The sequence below is a fragment of the Electrona antarctica genome (genome assembly GCF_951216825.1).
Source record: "Electrona antarctica genome assembly, chromosome: 2".
NCBI lineage: Eukaryota > Metazoa > Chordata > Actinopteri > Myctophiformes > Myctophidae > Electrona > Electrona antarctica.
In genome coordinates this window covers 33,431,673-33,450,134 of record NC_136807.1, presented here as the reverse complement: position 1 = coordinate 33,450,134, position 18,462 = coordinate 33,431,673, and the positions used below count along the sequence as shown (strand labels likewise).

General features: G+C 42.3%; 1 protein-coding gene across 1 annotated transcript in view; it reads left to right on the top strand.

The window, feature by feature from the left end:
* The window catches only part of magixb (MAGI family member, X-linked b), a gene marked incomplete at both ends in the record, with an annotated part of 76,128 nt that overhangs the window by 4,278 nt on the left and 53,388 nt on the right, over window positions 1–18,462 (top strand). Inside the window, 2 exons of the mRNA XM_079515071.1 lie at window positions 12,168–12,457; window positions 16,645–16,761. Coding sequence (XP_079371197.1) covers window positions 12,168–12,457; window positions 16,645–16,761 — 407 coding nt within the window. The remainder of the gene's footprint in view (window positions 1–12,167; window positions 12,458–16,644; window positions 16,762–18,462) is intronic.

The window sequence follows — 18,462 nt, the reverse complement described above, 5'->3', positions numbered from 1 at the left end:
TAGTGCACCACTTCAATCTTCACTTGAATCATTCCATAAAAGCCATTAAATATGGTAATTGCACAGTTCATTATCAAATTGACCATTTAAAGAAAAGGGGGAAGGCTTTCCACCAATTACCAAAGGACAGCCGCCATGCATATAGTACTGAAAATGTGTTGATGCATTTTACAACACCATAATTTATTCACAATCACATTTCCGGGAGTATAGACTTGGAATGGCATCACAGTGCAACAGCTATGCATTGGGTTTTGTTAGGTTTGCAGACATTCGATAAACTGATCATGTCAGAAGATGTACAGACAGGGACAGGACTTTGATGTGATGGGAGAATTTAAGGCACAATTGATTGACAGCAGGAACACCAAGCATCACATGACCTGACAGTCACTGCATTCGCCACGAAAGCGTTTATACTTTAAATTACTGCAATATAGGATAAGCCCCTTGAGATGTCTCATCTCATTTTAGAGGGGGTCCTCAAAATGGAGAGGATGTTACTGCCAGGTATCTAAACTTCAGTGTTAGGTAGCTCTTAGCTCTTAGGTAGCTCTCCGCTAACGTTCAATTTATTTGCACGCCGGTGGCGCATACCAAGAATTTCAGATTTGCAAGCTCACAACACGTTGCAGTCCAATGTTTTGACCTTGTTAGATCAGCAATTTTAGGTGCATGACATGATGGTATAACTAAGTATAAATCTTGGTAACTCAGTAAATTGAACACAGATTATTTTGGACTGTTGGTGATCAGACAAAGTGAGTGACACATTGTGTCGTGCTTTTTCAAAATGTCTAAAATGGTTGCTTAATTTCTTCCCTATACATGCTGTGTTCTTACCCTTGCTGGAGCTGCATAAGCTGATGAATTCAATTAAGCACCATCTTAATTGAAGTGTTTTGCTTGCGACCTTTTCCTGAAGGTCTTTGACAATGCTCTCCAGCTCAACGTCGAGCACTATTCTCATGTTTCCTTTGTTCGTTGCTTCAAGTTGACTTTGAATTATTGAGGTCTGTGGCAAGGCTCATTTGAAGTGGCATTGTCTTAGTGTAACTTTTGTTGTGAATAAATGAAGAGGTTTAATCTGAAATATTATAGTGACAAGGGCTTGCCAGTTATATAATGTCTGTTTTGTCATATTGATAGTGTCATGGGATAAGTTAGCCCTGTTTGGAACCTAACCCTCTACTATTACTCTGAGATGAGGTTCCGCATTAGGCTATCCCGGCAGAGGAAAAGTCCATCCAAGTGCATTGAAGATCATCCTTTTCACAACATCGTATCCAAAAAGTAAAGGTAGTCCCAGACACTTAGATGTTTGAGGATTTTCTGGAAAGTAATCTTTTTACGACTGGGTGAAACAACCGCTTAAATCGCTAAATTCAGCGGCAGCCTGTGCCATGGTTTACCATTGTAGCCAAATCAGGAGCACTACTGGCACCTGCTGTGTGGGGTTCTTCCAGTTTGAATGGGAAAACAAGGCACAGGCTGACTAAATAAGCATTATTTTTCAACCCCGTCGTAAAAATAACTTTCTGGAAAATCCTCAAATATCTGTAGGTGTCTGAGACTGCCTTTACATAGGATGTTTTGCGAAAAAGGTGATCTTCAATGCACTTGGACGGACTCTCCCTCTGTCGGGAATCAGGATACCTCGATGCGGACGCCGGAACCTCATCTCGGAGCTAATAGCGGAGGGTGAGGTTCCAAATGGGGCTAGGGATGAGTTGTGTAGTGCCTAAAATCTTGCAGCATTAATTTGAACATACATGTAGGGCAGGCTAATGGTCAAGTCAGGATAATAGTTATTTTTTCTTTTCTCAAAGAGTAGGAAGATTGATTTTCTTATAAATAGTGAATTATTTTTGCTTAATGGATTGATTGGTTGACGTCATCTGTTTTGACAAATTGCATAACGGACATATCTGCATCTGTCATAAGTAAATGGGCTCTGAGGAATGGGCTGAAAGGCATTCCTCAAATAGAGATACAAAACAACCCTGAATGGGATCAGCTGTTTACGTTTCATGTCTGCCGGCTGTCAGTAGCCTGAAACATGCTTTAAATGCCGTTTGAATAAAGGAATACGGTGAGAAAATAAACATTAACCTCTAAGAATAGCTTCCAGGGGAAGAGCCTGTTGTGTGTCCTTGACAGATGGCTCTGGTTTGAAATGACATTGTGCAGCCTGGGCAGCAAGGCCACAGGCCTGAATGCACTGCTGGTGGAGAGGAAGTCAGTGAAACAGGAGACGGACTGGTCAGCTCATTTCTGACCTAAAGGTCACCACGTTCAATACTTGCTGCTTTTTATAGGCTTAGATATCCTTGAATCAGTATCCAGTATTGTGTTCTCCTTCTCTGTGCAGTTTATATAAGGAGCCAAGGAGGTATTAGTGATGTTGTTGTTTTTTATTTGAAATTAGAGCAGAGAGCGGGGTCATCTTACCCTCACGTCAGATCTATTTTGGCGGTGAATATATCCCACGAAAATGAAGAGAAATACTGGAGCAGATTTAGATTTAGACCTCAATTTACTGTGCTTCACTCTGACTGTAAAGCCTAAATATTTGAGCCCTAGCATCCTTATTCCGGGGAGAACATTTGCAATGATAGCTCACAACAACGAGCATTTTCAGTCTGGAGATCTGCTATTTTTGCGAAGATATTTTGTTGGAGAGTGAATACGGGAGGGTGCCTAGTGTAGAGCCTAGGTTGACTCCGGTCAATAGGGTTTAAGTGGCTATGGGCACGGCCACGCACAATTCCCATTCTATGCCGGGAGCAAGGGGGTGGAGTGTCTGGTTGCTGTGTTTTGACATGATGCTTTAAACATGTCTGAAGATTGGAGTAAACATTGGCGAACTTGGACCGGATGTCAACCAATAGGAAAGAACTAAGAAGCCGGTGAGTGACCCCTCTTGGCAGGAATTTGTCTTGTAATGTTTTGTTGTTTTAGGACACACCTTTTCCGCTTTTACCACACATAATGAGCACATAATGTTTCATCTCTGAATTGTTACCACCACCCACCTCCAGTAAGAGGCGTGATTTCGGAAAGAAATTATTAGGGTGTGGCAAAAAATAAGTTACCATAGCCCCATTTCTAAAAGAGCAAAAATTGTGGATCCACTATTTTCACTATTTGTGTGGGGGCAATTTTTTGGGGGGAAATGTTCGCCTAAAATGACACTCCCAAAATAAGGATGCCACGTTGAAAGTGGTTAATAAATGAGTGGTTGCATGCAATAAAAGGCTATTCTAAATTATAACATGTGTCACATGCAGTAGATGGAGGGGCATCAACTGCGATTAAATCAGATTAATCTGCTATAACAATTCAGAGTGGGGACAATATGCATCCATTAACTGAATTTAAGGTTAAATGTTAAGGTTAAAGGTTAACAAGGGGGTGGCAATTAGCGTTGTCTCGATCTGATCACGTGATCTGAAATTGGGGCCCGATCACGTCATTTTCAAATGATTGGAATCGGATCCGATCAGGAGCAAAAAATGCACACCCGTGTGAACTGAGTGGTGCAACTCCGTCTGGGGGTCCCCGGGGGGTCCCCGGAACTTCCAGACCCACAGGAATGCGCCCATGGTGCCGGCCCAGTTCCGGCGAGCTGCCCCACGTCCGAAACGGTCGGGAAATGACAGAGTAACTGTGGTGGGGGAATTAGCAGACAACTCTCTCTCTCTCTCTCTCTCTCTCTCTCTCTCTCATGCACGCTCCACATTGTAATTAGCAGGCAACAGTGCAACACTCTCTCTCTCTCTCTGTTTTTAGCACAACAGCGCCACTTTTGCCCCTATTGGTACCCTAAACATAGGGATGGACATAGAGACGGACATTGCTGTTCCTTGGAGTCGTTGCACAGGACATCCCAATCGGGATCGGGACATCCCAATATTATATCCATATCATGATATTAGACTGGATATTGTCTGTGATTTGGGATATTGTACTATTTGATATGGCATAAGTGTTCTATAAAAATATAAATATCGCATCTGGAAAAATCTGTATTGGAAGATACAGATAAAACGTGATCGGGACATCCCTAGTGGCAATTGCCATCCCCTAAATGACATCCATGCCTCCAACCCACACAGAGGTAGAACATCAGTAGGCGGAGATGTATCAAAGTCGGGTTATGCCAGACTACAGCCAAGAGCCAACCACTCTACAACTTCAGTCCAACAAAATGTAACCCACAACCTGCAAGACAACAGGGGGCATTGACGCAGCGGCATCTGACTCCTCAGCATGCGTTTGGCAACAACACCTCTGACACAGATGTGTCACAGTGTGACCGTACTCTAATACACCACAGTGTCACTTGCAGATTTTTAGTTAATGCGATTAAATATAAATTAAGCTGGGCCTGAAACCCTTGGACGATTTTGTTTGTATGTTTGTCATATCCTTCTATCCTACTTTAAAATCCTACTATAAATCCTACTACTACTTATTCTGTTCTTTATCCATTTTGACCAATCGGTGTATTGACTATTCGCATATGCAGGCAGTGAGTACTCAGAATCTTCCCTTTGCCCCATATTTAAGCAGTTTATTAGCATTTGTATTTTTTACTCTCACTCTACTTAGTGGATTGTCTAATCAGCAAGGAGCAGCAAAGCAGATTTTTAACTTTCCCCAAATTTCAGCTGTTTATTGTCTTATGTAGTCACAGTTGTGGCCCAGTAGCATGGCTATGCTGAGGGTTTTATTGGTTTGTGACTTTGTGGTTTGTTGTTGTCAGGGTGACGGTGGTAGGAGTGTGTGTGATTTGGGCTCTGCTGTGCCAGGGTTAATTGATCAGCAGGTAATTCCAACTGTCTAATTTTGTGCTCTCCTCTTTATCTTTGTGTGCTGGACCTGTCCTTGGGGCTATATACACACTCAACACCCAAGAGAGAGCTGACTCAGTGCTGCAAAGTGTGTGTGTGTGTGTGTGTGTGTGTGTGTGTGTGTGTGTGTGTGTGTGTGTGTGTGTGTGTGTGTGTGTGTGTGTGTGTGTGTGTGTGTGTGTGTGTGTGTGTGTGTGTGTGTGTGCGTGTGAGTGTGTGTGTGAGTGTGTGCGTGTGTGTGTGTGTGTGTGTGTGTGTGCATGTGCGTGTGTGAGTGTGCGTGTGTGTCCATGCGTGCGTGTGTGCATGTTATTCATTATACTTGTGAGGGCCAAATGTCCCCACAAGTATTATGAAAATAGACAATTGTGTTGAGACAGCATTAAAGGGATATTTCACTTTAAAAAAAACCTTTGGTCATTTCATCGTCTACTCAGTCTCATGTGAACACCCAGACAGTTTTTAAGTTACTTGATTCAGTATTTAGATATTTGATTTTCATTTTAGCTGCCCCGCCCCCTCCCTATACAAACCCATTATATCTTCTAACTCTATTTTAACCATGTTAGATTCATCAAAAACACCCAACCTTTTTTCTGGTGACTGATATTGACCTTCTAATATGTGAGGGGGCTGTGTTTTGTCATTTACTGTTTTAATTTATTTTTAAATATTGTTTGGAGTCTCTTCGGTCCCGCAGCAGCTTCTCCCTCCTCCTCATTTTTTTTCTCCAAAAACAATATTTAAAAATAAATTAAAACAGTAAATGAAAATCCACGGCCCCCTCACGTATTAGAAGGACAAAATCTATCACCAGGAAAAAGGTTGAGGGTTTTTATGAATCTATCATGGTTAAAATGGAGTTAGAAGTTATAATGGGTTTGTATAGGGAGGGGCAGCTAAAATTAATATCAAATAACTAAATACTGAATCAAGTAACTTAAAAACTGTCTGGGGTGTTCACATAAGACTGAGTAGACGATGAAATTACCAAAAGTTGTTTTGAAAGTGAAATATCCCTTTAATAGGCATCACTGATAATTACAGTTTTGTCACAATATCGATATCATGATGATGGTATATTTGTTCCAAAACTAGAGGTTCAGGCCTCACAACTAGAGTTTGGGCCAATATATGGCCCTCACACCTACGATGCGCGTGCCGAGTTTGAAGTCGGTCGGTCCCATATATATTTGATTTAGTCCATATCGCCCAGATCGACACGGGTATGTGGAATAAGATATACTTTTTTCTTAAATCACTGCTATTGAACGCACTGTGTTGGTTAGAAAAATATTGAACCAATGAAAAGTAGTAAAAACAACAACCTCTTAACTCCATTGGACCCTCAAATTGTCTGATAAAGCAGCTAACTCCACCACCTCTCCCCCTCTCATGCAATAAATTGACAATATATAAAGTCAAAACACCAACTTTGAGGAGGCAGTATTGCTTTGTTTTAAAAATATATGGTTTCTTTCCAACAGGAGAGATATATATTTTTTATTCAAAGTATAATTATAATCTAATTACTGTCAGTTTTTCAGTTTTGTAATCTATTTACTGTAATCTCATTACATATAATTATTTACAACCTTAACACAGCCCAGCCCAGTGACTTTGCTGGGCACGTTTATAGAATCACTATAGGACGGACTGCAGTGTGTGTGTGTGTGTGTGTGTGTGTGTGTGTGTGTGTGTGTGTGTGTGTGTGTGTGTGTGTGTGTGTGTGTGTGTGTGTGTGTGTGTGCGTGTGCGTGCGTGCGTGCGTGCGTGCGTGTGTCTCAGCAGACCTGACAGACTGTGGCTCATTAAACTCACTCAGACACAGGAGGTTAAGACAACAGCCACAGCGTGGGCACTGCATTCTGCCGCTTGAAACAGACAGATAGAGACACACCATAACGCACTTTAACGCAGTCACAACAAATGCACAAAATTAATCACTGAATCAAATAAACTGCTTAGATATACAGTGCGGTTCTCAAACCTTTTCATGTCAAGGACCCCCAAATTAATATATATTTGGCCGCGGACCCCCCATTGAAAATATTTTGTGCCAGGGGACCACAAGAAGATTTGTGTTAAAACATGCTAAATGATTATAAAACACTTTTATAATTTTTCAATAGATACAATCCCGCAGCGTGGCACGATCTATTTGTAATATATATATATTGTAATATATATTTGAATAGCCAACATATAAAATATGGATAAATAGGTTCAAATGATTGTGTGTGATGCTGTATTAAGACATTTAGCTGACCCTCTGGAAGGCCCCTATGGAAGGCCACTCAAGACCCATTTTGAGAACCACTGACATATAATACCACAGTAGGCATATGTGAAAAATCATCTCCATAACAAAGTAGAAAAATACCACAGGCCTACTATTCCTCGACTCATTGGGTTTAGCATTTCAAGCAGTTATTCCCACTGAGAAGATGGAGATGTTTAGATGAATCACCCAGAGACCAACAGCTTATAGAAATACCATTCAGATAAGAAGCACTTTGCAATGAGCTGCCAACGATAATACATCACAAGTTGATGCTTATCAATGTGTATCACATGCATTTCTCTTCTGGTAAATGGTGCATTTAATGGTAAATTCTGACATGGTTTTGGTGTGTGTGTGTGTGCGTGTGTGCGTGCGTGCGTGCGTGCGTGCGTGCGTGCGTGCGTGCGTGCGTGCGTGCGTGCGTGTGGGCGGGCGGGCGGGCGGGCGGGCGTGCTTGTATTACCATATATTTGCGAGGGCCAGATGTCTCCACGGGTAGATAATTTCCCTGGTTCTCACGCGAGAAATGGATTATTTTAAAGTTAAAACTGATTTGGGGAGTTAGACATACGACTAGGAAATATATCATATTTTGGATAGGATTAGATTTAGGGGTTAGGGAATTTAGGGTTAGAGTTATGGCTGATTATACATACTGGTAACTCATAAACCAACTAAGTGGAAAATGATGCAAGACTGGCTCAGATGCAATTTTTAATCTGCTCTGACGAAGGCTACTGCCGAAATGCGTCAGCGTGCTCAATATACATGAGAAATTGCATCTGAGCCAGCATCTTATATTTTGGAGTGCCGCTTCTTCCACTTAGTTGGTTTATGAGTTAAGTTATTTTCAAAGATGAGCACCCACTGCCTTAACTAAGGGCAGTTTCCAGAAGAGGCGCACCTGCTTTTCTTTCTTTATACATACCAGTAGTTGCGTGCCAGTATCATTCACTGAAAATAGCCGATCTACAAGCTCACTATGTGGCGCAACGCATTGTTAGCTTGTAGCTTTGTGCATGTATAAAAGTACCTACAATGTTGATGTCCGCACACAAGTATAGAAAAAACAAACGTGTGTGTGTGTGTGTGTGTGTGTGTGTGTGTGTGTGTGTGTGTGTGTGTGTGTGTGTGTGTGTGTGTGTGTGTGCGTGCGTGCGTGCGTGCGTGCGTGCGTGCGACGCACACATGCGTGTCTGTGTGTGTGACTGGCTTAGGGAAACAGGTCGACAGTGTTGCTGCAGAAGGTTTCACAGTGGGGTAGAGAGAGACAGAGAAAGACTGGGGGCACACAGATGATGTGATAAGCATCCTACAGGTTGGACCACGCAGCATCCCTGGCATAAACGTCTCCATGTGATCCGGGGCTCCAGGGCCTAGGACACAGTGACAAGTTAACGGCCCAGAACCCACCATAGTCTATTTTAAAGAAAATAGCTGGATATTTTCTTCTTTGTTCTTGGTTCTCTGTTTTGAAACACCATCTCAGCTTTTTCTATTACCACCCCTTACACCACTTAAACACACACCTCTCACAATGCAACACTGAAAATACACCGCTCACACACCTCTCACAACACTTAAACACACACACAAGCACATGCCTCTTATGTATTAATACTGTTCACATAACATATAGACTAATACACATACTGTACGTACATGTACATATTGTAAAAAATACAGTGTGCACATGCACAGAGATATGACATTTAGAATTAGGACCCATGCACACAGCACCTTCAAATTTCAATCACAAACTCTTCTATGCTTAATTATATATTGGTCTTTTCTGTGCTACAATGTCGAGCAACCAAAACCAAAGAATGTTACTCAATTTACAAGAATGTTCGCATTTAGCAGACGCTCTTATCCAGAGCGACTTGCAAGAAATCAGAATAAGCAAAGTAAGCATAAACTCCAGTCAATAAACAACAAAGTAAATAATGTATAGTCACATAAATAGAGTGTGGAGAGTGTAGTGCCTCAAATAAACTAGAATACCAAACAACCACCTGAACCTACAGCAGCTTTCAACAAGCTATCTAATTCATAGTTTTTTTTACACTTGTGGTTGAGAAAAACAAATCTATACTTCTGTACTCGTGTATGAAATAATAAAAGAAAAACCCAGAATGTTGACTCGCAAGTCTGACTCACGGTGCCTTTTGCTGAAGGTTGCGAGGTCACAGTAGTGAGTCTATAGAGTCGACCCCAGGCAGCGTGGAGGCTCAGTCTCCATCTGACCTTTAACCCTCCCCCACCTCGCCCAGTTCCCTCTCGCCTCTCGCATTGTGACAGTGTGTCTCTGTGGTCTTGCCATTTTGACTCTCTTCCATATACACAGTCTGTCCCTCTGCTTCACTGGCTGTCCATCTTTGACCCCCCCCCCCCCCCACCCACACACACACACACGATCACTGTCAGCTCAGACAGTCAGCTGGTCTCTCAAGTGAAACGGATTATAGCTGCACCTTGTCCTTCTCTCTGTGTTCAAACCAGCCTCATTACATTAGAGCCCTCCCTGAGCCAACAGGAGAACTGCACACATTTCATCATCAATCAATCAATATGTTTTTCATTAATACGAGTTTTTTTAAAGTATTTCATAAAAAAAGAAGCTTGTAGATTGACTATTTTCACTATACTTTGGGTCGTGGGGTGACACCAACATTTGGGAACCACCGATTTTTGGGTTCATGTTGAGTGTTTGTTGATTTGATTCAGTTGCACAAATGTGAAGATCATGGACCAGTGATGTCCAGACCCCCCTGTCTCTGGACATCGGACATCACATCAACACAGAGGCCCTGAACCAAACCAACGAATGAATAAATACGTTTCATATCCTCAGCACCGTAGCAGTGAACTGCTCCCCTCCAGTGCTCTAGTGAATTAATGCACTGGAGCACACTGACGGATACTAGGCTATAAACTTTATTAAACTAGGCTAGCGTTTCAACGCAGGGTGCAGCTTCATCAGAGCTAAACCCGAAACCCGCCCCCAACAATCGCTTCAATGCACAACTCATGTTGTGCTGAAACTGCATCCTACTATAGTAAATGAATCAAGAATGCACATATATTATGTGAGATGAAAAGACAGTTTCTCCCCCCTTTAACATTATTCACTTTTAACCGTGAGCGCGTCGATGTACAGTTACAGTAGGATCAAACCGGTGCTGACAGTAGAGTCATAGACTCGAGGTAAATGTGCGAGCAATGCAGGCTGCAGCCAATTATTCACTGGCAAGAAAAGATTCATAGATCCATATTTCTGTGAGTGCGATATTCAGAACAGCACTGCAGGTACAGTATATAATATACAGTATATGAATGACGTGGGTTGCTCCAGGGTTCCTCTGTTGCTACAGTACAAATGCTCAGTGACACACTGAGACAGCATCCACGTACACGTCCATGAATTAGAAGTACCAGAAGGACTTCGGAGTGCTGGCTATTATTGAGTGGTGTAAACCACTCCTACGACTGGCTTTGTTAGTTTACGTGTCTGTCTGACTGTCTGTCTGTCTGTCTGTCTGTTCGTACCAAAAAATGAGCACGGTTGCTATGGTCACCCAGTTCACACGGGTGTGATTTCATTACGTCAGACATTACGTCGGACCACAGCTGATCAGTCTATATAAGACCTTACACCACTCAGTTCACACAGGTGTGATTTTTTTTATTTTCTTATTGTGAATCTTCGTGAGACGTGCACCCGGCAAACTGCATCAGTGTGCTCGTTTTTGCTCAGTTTACCTGTATTATTACTATAGTTATTAAATGATCCGTACTATCTGGAGGGCAGATCAGATTTTCCCATGTGAATGTGTCTGTATGTACTGTACCACCATGTTGTGTGTTTATATTATAAATATGTCAGACACCAAATAGATATTGGACTCGAAAGCAGGCAGGACTCAGGAGACAGATGGAAAGTTCAACAATTTATTCAACACTGGCGGGGGTTGGGGGGAAGGAAGGTAACCGTGGGCAATGGGACCGGGCAGAATCATTGTTGAGGGGCAATCGTGGGCATTGGGTACGACATTGGGCTTAGCCGTGGGTCCAGTCCAGGATGCACAGCATGGGTCGTCCGTTCGATCAGGCTTAAAGGGACACTTCACCCTTTTTGCAAAAAAATATATGTTAATGACGTTTAGAAGATTTAGAACACTTTCCTGGGGGTCTTTATGTGTGTAATATGTGGTTTTAGATATTTTATATTTTAGCAGTGAGCCCAGTGTCTCTGATGTCATGGACACTGAGCTCACTTCCTTCCATCCTGTACTACAATTCCCATAATGCTTTGGTGCACTGCTCCTCCTTGTGGATAGGGGGATGGCTATCTTACTGAGTCAACATGTAATCATTTTGCAAGTACAAAGGGGTTAGGCGGAGGTAATTGCACAGGCAGGGGTCAGAAAATACAAACAGGCAGAATTTAATAGAATAAATCTTAAGTACTTTTTGCCTGCTAACCTAACGACAAACTGGTCTGATGAGCAGCAGGTATAGAAAATAATGACATGATACAGGCAATAAATGCTTGGGCTAATCAGTCAAAACAGGCACAGGTGTGGAACCTGTGTACATCAGCTCCCGTGGACGTGGGTGTGACATTTTACAATATCAGACGTTTAGCCATCACAACGTTTGTTGACATTGTTGGCCCATTGTCTGTATAGCTGTAGTTGGACATGGTTGTTTAACAAATCACTTACTGTGTGTGTTTGCATAACACACAGACCGTTTCCAGGTTATTCCTGAATATCAGGTTCTCATGTATTGAGAGGAAATACCCTTGCATGTGTGTGGAATATTTCACACTGGAATAATTACAATATTTCATATTCAGGTGTGAAACAACGCGCTGCACACATGGTGAGCTCCATACTGTGTGAAGTCGTGAAGAAGTCACCTTCTGAAGTTCTGCAAATGACACTAGTGCTTTTCAGTCTGGCACCATCCTCTGTCTCACCTTCCTCTACCCCCCTCTGTGGCCCTTCCTTTCTCTTCCTCAGTTCGTTTGTCATGTCTAAGGCGGCAGTGAAAAAGCTGCACTGGCGTTCCAAGGTGCACGAGAGCTTCGTGCCCCTGGTCGGGTCCCCTGGCGACCTGGGTGTGGCCATCGGCGGCGGAGCGGACTATGGGGAGTTTCCATTCATCACTTCGGCTCCCGGGGGAGGGCTCACAGTGGGCAATGTTATCCTGGAGATCGGGGGGACACCTGTGCTGGGGATGACACTGGGAGACGTCAGAGGTGTCCTCAACTCCTGTCCCCATCCTATACGCATGAAGACAGTGTCACCAGGTAGGGTTCAGTCTTTCAATATGCTCACAACCTTTCTGGAGCACATGTGGCACAATGGTTCTGTGTATTAATTAATAATTAATATTAATAACCTCATGGCACATCTTGGAAACAAGGTTATTATCATTTAAAAATGTTCATTCGTTTTTATTTTATTTCCATTCATTTCAATACATTGTAAGAGGGTTTGATTATTTAGTTTTTATCAATACAGTTTCAGTTAGTTATCTTTTTCCTTTAGCAAAATGTCTTTCCCCCCCTTTTTTCATTATCTCATTAGTTTTAGTTATCTATAATAACCTTGCTTGAAAAGGACACTCCAGCTGCCACTTCAACATTAAAGACAGTTTTAGATGTTCAGAGTTCTTTTACATTCTGTTACACTCCATTACGCTACAACATCATGAAGAATCTCTCACATTTGTATCCAGTCATCCATAATGTGTGTTACTTAACCACCACTCTGACTCTGTGACAGGCACAATCTGTAGCCTGTAACATTCTGTCACCGATTTGCTGTCGTTAATTTGCAGTGGTGGACAGTAGTAACTACTGTAACTACATTTAATTGAGTACTACTGTACTTAAAGTGCATTTTAGGATATCTTTTTTGCCAGCGCATGACTTTCACTCCGCTACATTTTCAATGGAAATATTGTACTTTTGACTCCATTACATTTCTACGAAGGGACTCTTTGGCGGCCCCAAACTTACAATCATATATTATGAATTAACCACTTAAGCCCTAATTCAAAAAGTGAAAATAGCCGATCTACAAGCTCACAATGCACCGCACCACACTACCACTATTTTCACTTTTGAACATTTGAACATTTCTGTAAAATTGTTTGTTAGTTTTTTCACATTTTCTTTGGAAATCTTCTACATTTCAATACAGTAATTAACAAAAAGAAAATCCACTTCATAATTTGTACTTTTGAATACTTGGTATTTAGTAGAGTAGCCTATATTCACCACCACTGTCATTAATTAGTCTGGATGTGTCAAGGCGTTCGGTCAATATGTGGAGGCCGGAGGTCAAAAATCTTGATAACACACATGACAAGCGTGTTGAGGCTGATGCGGCTATACAGTTGTCCGTCAGCCTCGAGGGGCCTTGGTATTTATAAGGGGGGGGTTGGGGGGGGGGGGTCTGAACAGAGCAATATGTCACCAGCTGTGTCACCTGACCGCGCCTCGCGATGGCCTTGCTGGCCAGGATTGATGGCTAAATCGGCCAAAGTAGTATAAATGAGAAGCGTTATTCCTGGTCCCTCGGCCACCAATGGATACATTATCATTGTGAAGTGTGGCTGGTCCTCCCTGGATAGTGGCACTGTGGACAGTGATGGATGAGTTCACATTGCCAGGACTACCCCAACCCCCCCTGCCCTCCTCCCCATGCCTCAGAGCCAAGGTTTTGTTCAAACTGCAGACAAATCTGATTTGTTTCTCAAATCTGATCATTAGGACTGGTTGTCCAAACTGTTATTTTCAAGTGATCAGATTTGATTTGTGTATTCAAATTTGGAAATCAGATTTGAATCACATTTCAAACCAATCTGACATGTGGTTTTATGCTCTACAGACTTAATATAAGTAATCTGATTCCAATCTGGATAGGCCAAAACTCTGATTTGGACAGCTCAAGGATGCTGTCCCTGTTTTTAAGAGGCATTAGCAGTTTAACAATGCAGTAAATGATCCATGTATTATCTCTGGCTACCTCACGGCCATGAGGTCAATCATCAATGCACGTCCTTGTGTGACATTTACTGCACACATACATACAAGCCCTGATGTCATTTGTACCAGACACACCAGGTGAGCGAACAGCACAAGCGTCAAGACCCACATGCGCATGTACTGTATAGGAATGTAGTCCATAATCCCCATACGCACATGCATATTGTGTCCAAAAAATGCAGTGATTGAATAATTTGGTATATTCACTTATTTTCATAGTAGCTACATTATGTCACCAAAACATTAACGAATGATTTAAAGTCTTTCAGGAAAGCTCATTGTGTACTCCTCAAAACAGTTGGAAGAATCAAACACTGCAGACTCATGCTGTCACCTTTTTTCACAGAACCTGGCAAAATGATAAATGATCAAGATGAAATGAGGCAGGCCTAATATGAATTCATAACTTGCTCCTGCTGAGTCCCCCAAAGTGTTGGCTATTGCAACATTGCTTTCCTCCATTCTCCTCTCTGTCAAGCAGCTTATAGGGACTGTGCACTGGGGCAGTTCCCAAGTTCAACCGATCAATTGAGACAGTGGTGTCAAATCACATGGACATTCTCTACAGGAGAATATCCACCAAATATGAATACATTTATGTCTGTCATCTTGTCTATCAGGAAGATTCTTAATATTTTGCCAGAACTGAGTGTGTTCCATAGACTGTAAGTGTGCTTGATCTCTACACACGTGACTACACACGTATTTTGCTGCCAAAACTGTGCATTTGGACTGTTCTCCCAACATATTGAAGTGATGAGTTATTAATGGTGGATTCAAATCCTTTATATTTTTCTTGAAATTTAGGGAAGAATGATTCTCTGATGTCTTTATATATGTCACATTATAACAGAAAGTGTAGCTCTGTATCCACCTCCCCTTGAGAGCAGAGTGAACAGTGAACACAGTCTGTCTTCTCTAGGCAGCCAGTTCTGTCTGTGTCTGCCTGTCTCTCTCTCTCTCTCTCTCTCTCTCTCTCTCTCTCTCTCTCTCTCTCTCTCTTTCTCTCTCTCTCTCTCTCTCTCTCTGATTGCATAAATGTTTGATTTATTAGAACAAATAATTGTATTATTATTAATATTCTACACAAGTGAAGGCTATGATGTAGCATACAAAGACCGGCCACCCATATTCATACAGGTAGATGTTTATTTAGTCCTGCAACAACTTATGCGCACAATTGTGTTCCTGGTATAGCAGATTGAATTTATGCACAATGCACAAGGCATGCATACTCACTCTGCTGTCAGGGGTTTGGAGGCTTGAAGTTTCACTCACATGTTTTCTTGGGTATCTCAGATGCATAACCTTGAGGCCTGTCATGAAAGTCGTGCTTCACTTTAATGGCAGCCCATACTGTAGATGGCAACCTTCTGACCGTGTACAAAGATGTCTGACCATCCATGCATGTTTCATCCCGTCATGACAGCTTGCCATAAAACATGTGAGCTCTCAGACTGTCACGTGTTTATACTGTATCCAGTAAACATCATGAAGCCCATTTTCTGATTCTATTAACGAAGTACGTTTCTGGGAAGCCTTTTCCACAGCATAATTAATAAAAGCCAATTAGTTTCTCCCAAAACGCTGTAGGCTTTGCATTGTACTTCAAGGCCAATCGCATTGACCACATGTGGCCAGTCATACAGTACTGTATGTGTGTGTGCAGTGGACTGCCTCAGCTAATAAAGTTTTATTACATGCGTTTTAATCGGCCAACAAATTCAATCTGCTACTGGGCAGAGCCACTGTAACAGACGGTGGCCTGGGGTTGGGTGGGTGGGCGCCGCTGGAGGACTGCTCGTCTGTCAGACTGACAAGCTTGTGATGCACTCAGGGCCATCCATAACAGCAAGTGACCTGTCATCAAAGGCCATAAAGCTCTTGAGATGAAATTAATAGATCAGGCTGAGCGATAGAAGGCCTGCTGATCAGCTCTGATCCAGTTACGGACCGCTGGAAGCCTCACTGTTTCATGTGATACACTACCACTGCGTGTTATTAGGATACGCATACGAGACAGGAAGATTCACTGTTAAATGTTCAGGATGAATGTGTTGTGTTGTGAGGTGTTTAGAAGAAAGATGTGTGCATGTTATACGCACGCACACGCTTGTGTGTGTGTGCGTGTGTGCGTGCGTGCGTGCGTGCGTGCGTGCGTTCGTGCGTGCGTGTGTGCTTGTTTGTTTGTTTGTTTGTTTGTGCGTGTGTGTGTGTGTGTGTGTGTGTGTGTGTGTGTGTATGTGTATGCGCTCATGAAAGGGTCATTTGCAGATGACAGCGATAAATCCAAGCCGGTGACTACAAACCTTGGTACCGTATGTTAGCTTAAGCTGTCAATCTGTTTCACGGGCCATAAACACACTTAGACTAACCAATATGACACTGCTGTTGCTTGCCGATGTCTGTAGTTTTAATTTCTTCCTCTGTATCTCCATCAGGCTCCACATTGTGCAAAGACCTCAGGTTGTATTTGAGCAAGTGCTTCACTCCGGGGTCCATGGACAGCCAGCTTCAACAGGTCATCCGAGAGAACCTCTACCTCCGTGCAGTACCCTGTAAGTTTTCTGTTCTATCCCACGTGCTTTCAAAGTGGGGGCCACCAGGGGGGCCAATTTAGAAATTTGTGGGGGGGTTTTAAGCCATTTTGCAGTACGGGGGCCACAGCGAGAGGCTATTTGGCTTTTTGGGGGTCCTTGGATGGAAAGGTTTGGAAACTGACAACTACAAGTTGTCACTCTGCTTTCAACCAACTCTGTATTTGTTATGTGATATTCAGACTTTCTGTTGCTTTATAGTAAGTACAGTATGCTGGTGGTATTATTGCTTATCTACCAATTAGGTCCAGAATAATAACAGGGCTCCCTTGTAAAAGGCATTACAAGTACAATTGCATAGAGACTAAATAATGATAAAATAAAATCTTTTCAAAGGGTCATTAAATTAATGACCCTTTGAAAAGATGTACATGGACAACAATGTGCAAATACACTGAAATTGGTGTTTTGCGAGTACGAACTTGACTTGACTTTTTCATAGCAACTGTCCGTACTGTCACACCACTGGCTTTATTATCTCTGGCACTTTCCTGTTCCTTTCCTCGTCACTGTCTGTTGCTTTGTCTGTTCCTGTCTTCACTACTGTCAGGATGGAAGGTAATCCTGGTTGTGATTTTTAGTTCACAGAGTCCTATCTGTCTCTATCTGTTTATAAGATCAGATATAAACCTTTATTGATGTGGTGAAATGAAGGTGTTGTAGCAGCAACAGCAGCAAGTGTGAAACCCAGGATAGATCCAGGTACTGTAAGAGCAGAGAGATAAGAAGATCTTTTAATTTAGAAACATAATACAATTAAATATTCTCAAGGGCCATCCCCACCAATAATGATAATTATAATATTTACTATAAACATATGGTGTGAGCATCCAACCTGTAAACATGTTGAACATGAGTGCTGTGTTAAACATGACATTGTGTAAATTCAAGGGGGATCGTTATTTGCATCTTTGTGTTTCTATTGTTCATCAAATCGCTCTGAACATGACCTCAATGTATTGTTTGCCTGTCTTCATTGTAGTTGGTGTGACTCTGCCATCCACTTGAGTTTGTATGATTTCTAAAAAAGTACTGTAATATGTATAGTCCTTGGTATGGCCGGCCCTTTAGAGTCTCATACTAGACATTGGTCTGCGCTGTACTATGTACATTTATATTTAAATTGTACTCAATCTCCTACAGTGGATATCTGGATAATACTGTGTCTGTGCAGTCTATCAACATTGATAATGAGCGCATATAAGAGTGTCCTCAACAAGCATCTGTAGTGCTTCAGTATAGAGTACACCCCATGGTCTCTTCTTAAGCACACACATTGTATCCTGCATACTGTAGCAGGACATACTGTACTGTGGACCGCTTGAGTTTGATGCCTCTGAATAAAATCAAGTCCAGTTGCTGCCAACGGTAGTTGGTCGTAGTACATCTGTTGCTACGCTAATATGTTAATCCTCTGAAATGACGTCACGGTCAAAAGGGCTTGAGGAGGGTGAACTGTTGTGACCACTACTGCCCGAGGGTTAGGAGAGAATATGCTGTGATGATGGAGACTCTCTCATCCTCTCATGTTATTGTGGGTATTTGTTTTCTTGTACTAGAAGGGAAGAGACAGGCCACCTTATCGTTGCGAATTAGCCTGGCTGTGGCACTGTGGCAGAGGGGAGTTGCTGCTAATCTCTCCTTGAGTCTAGGAAGTAGGTC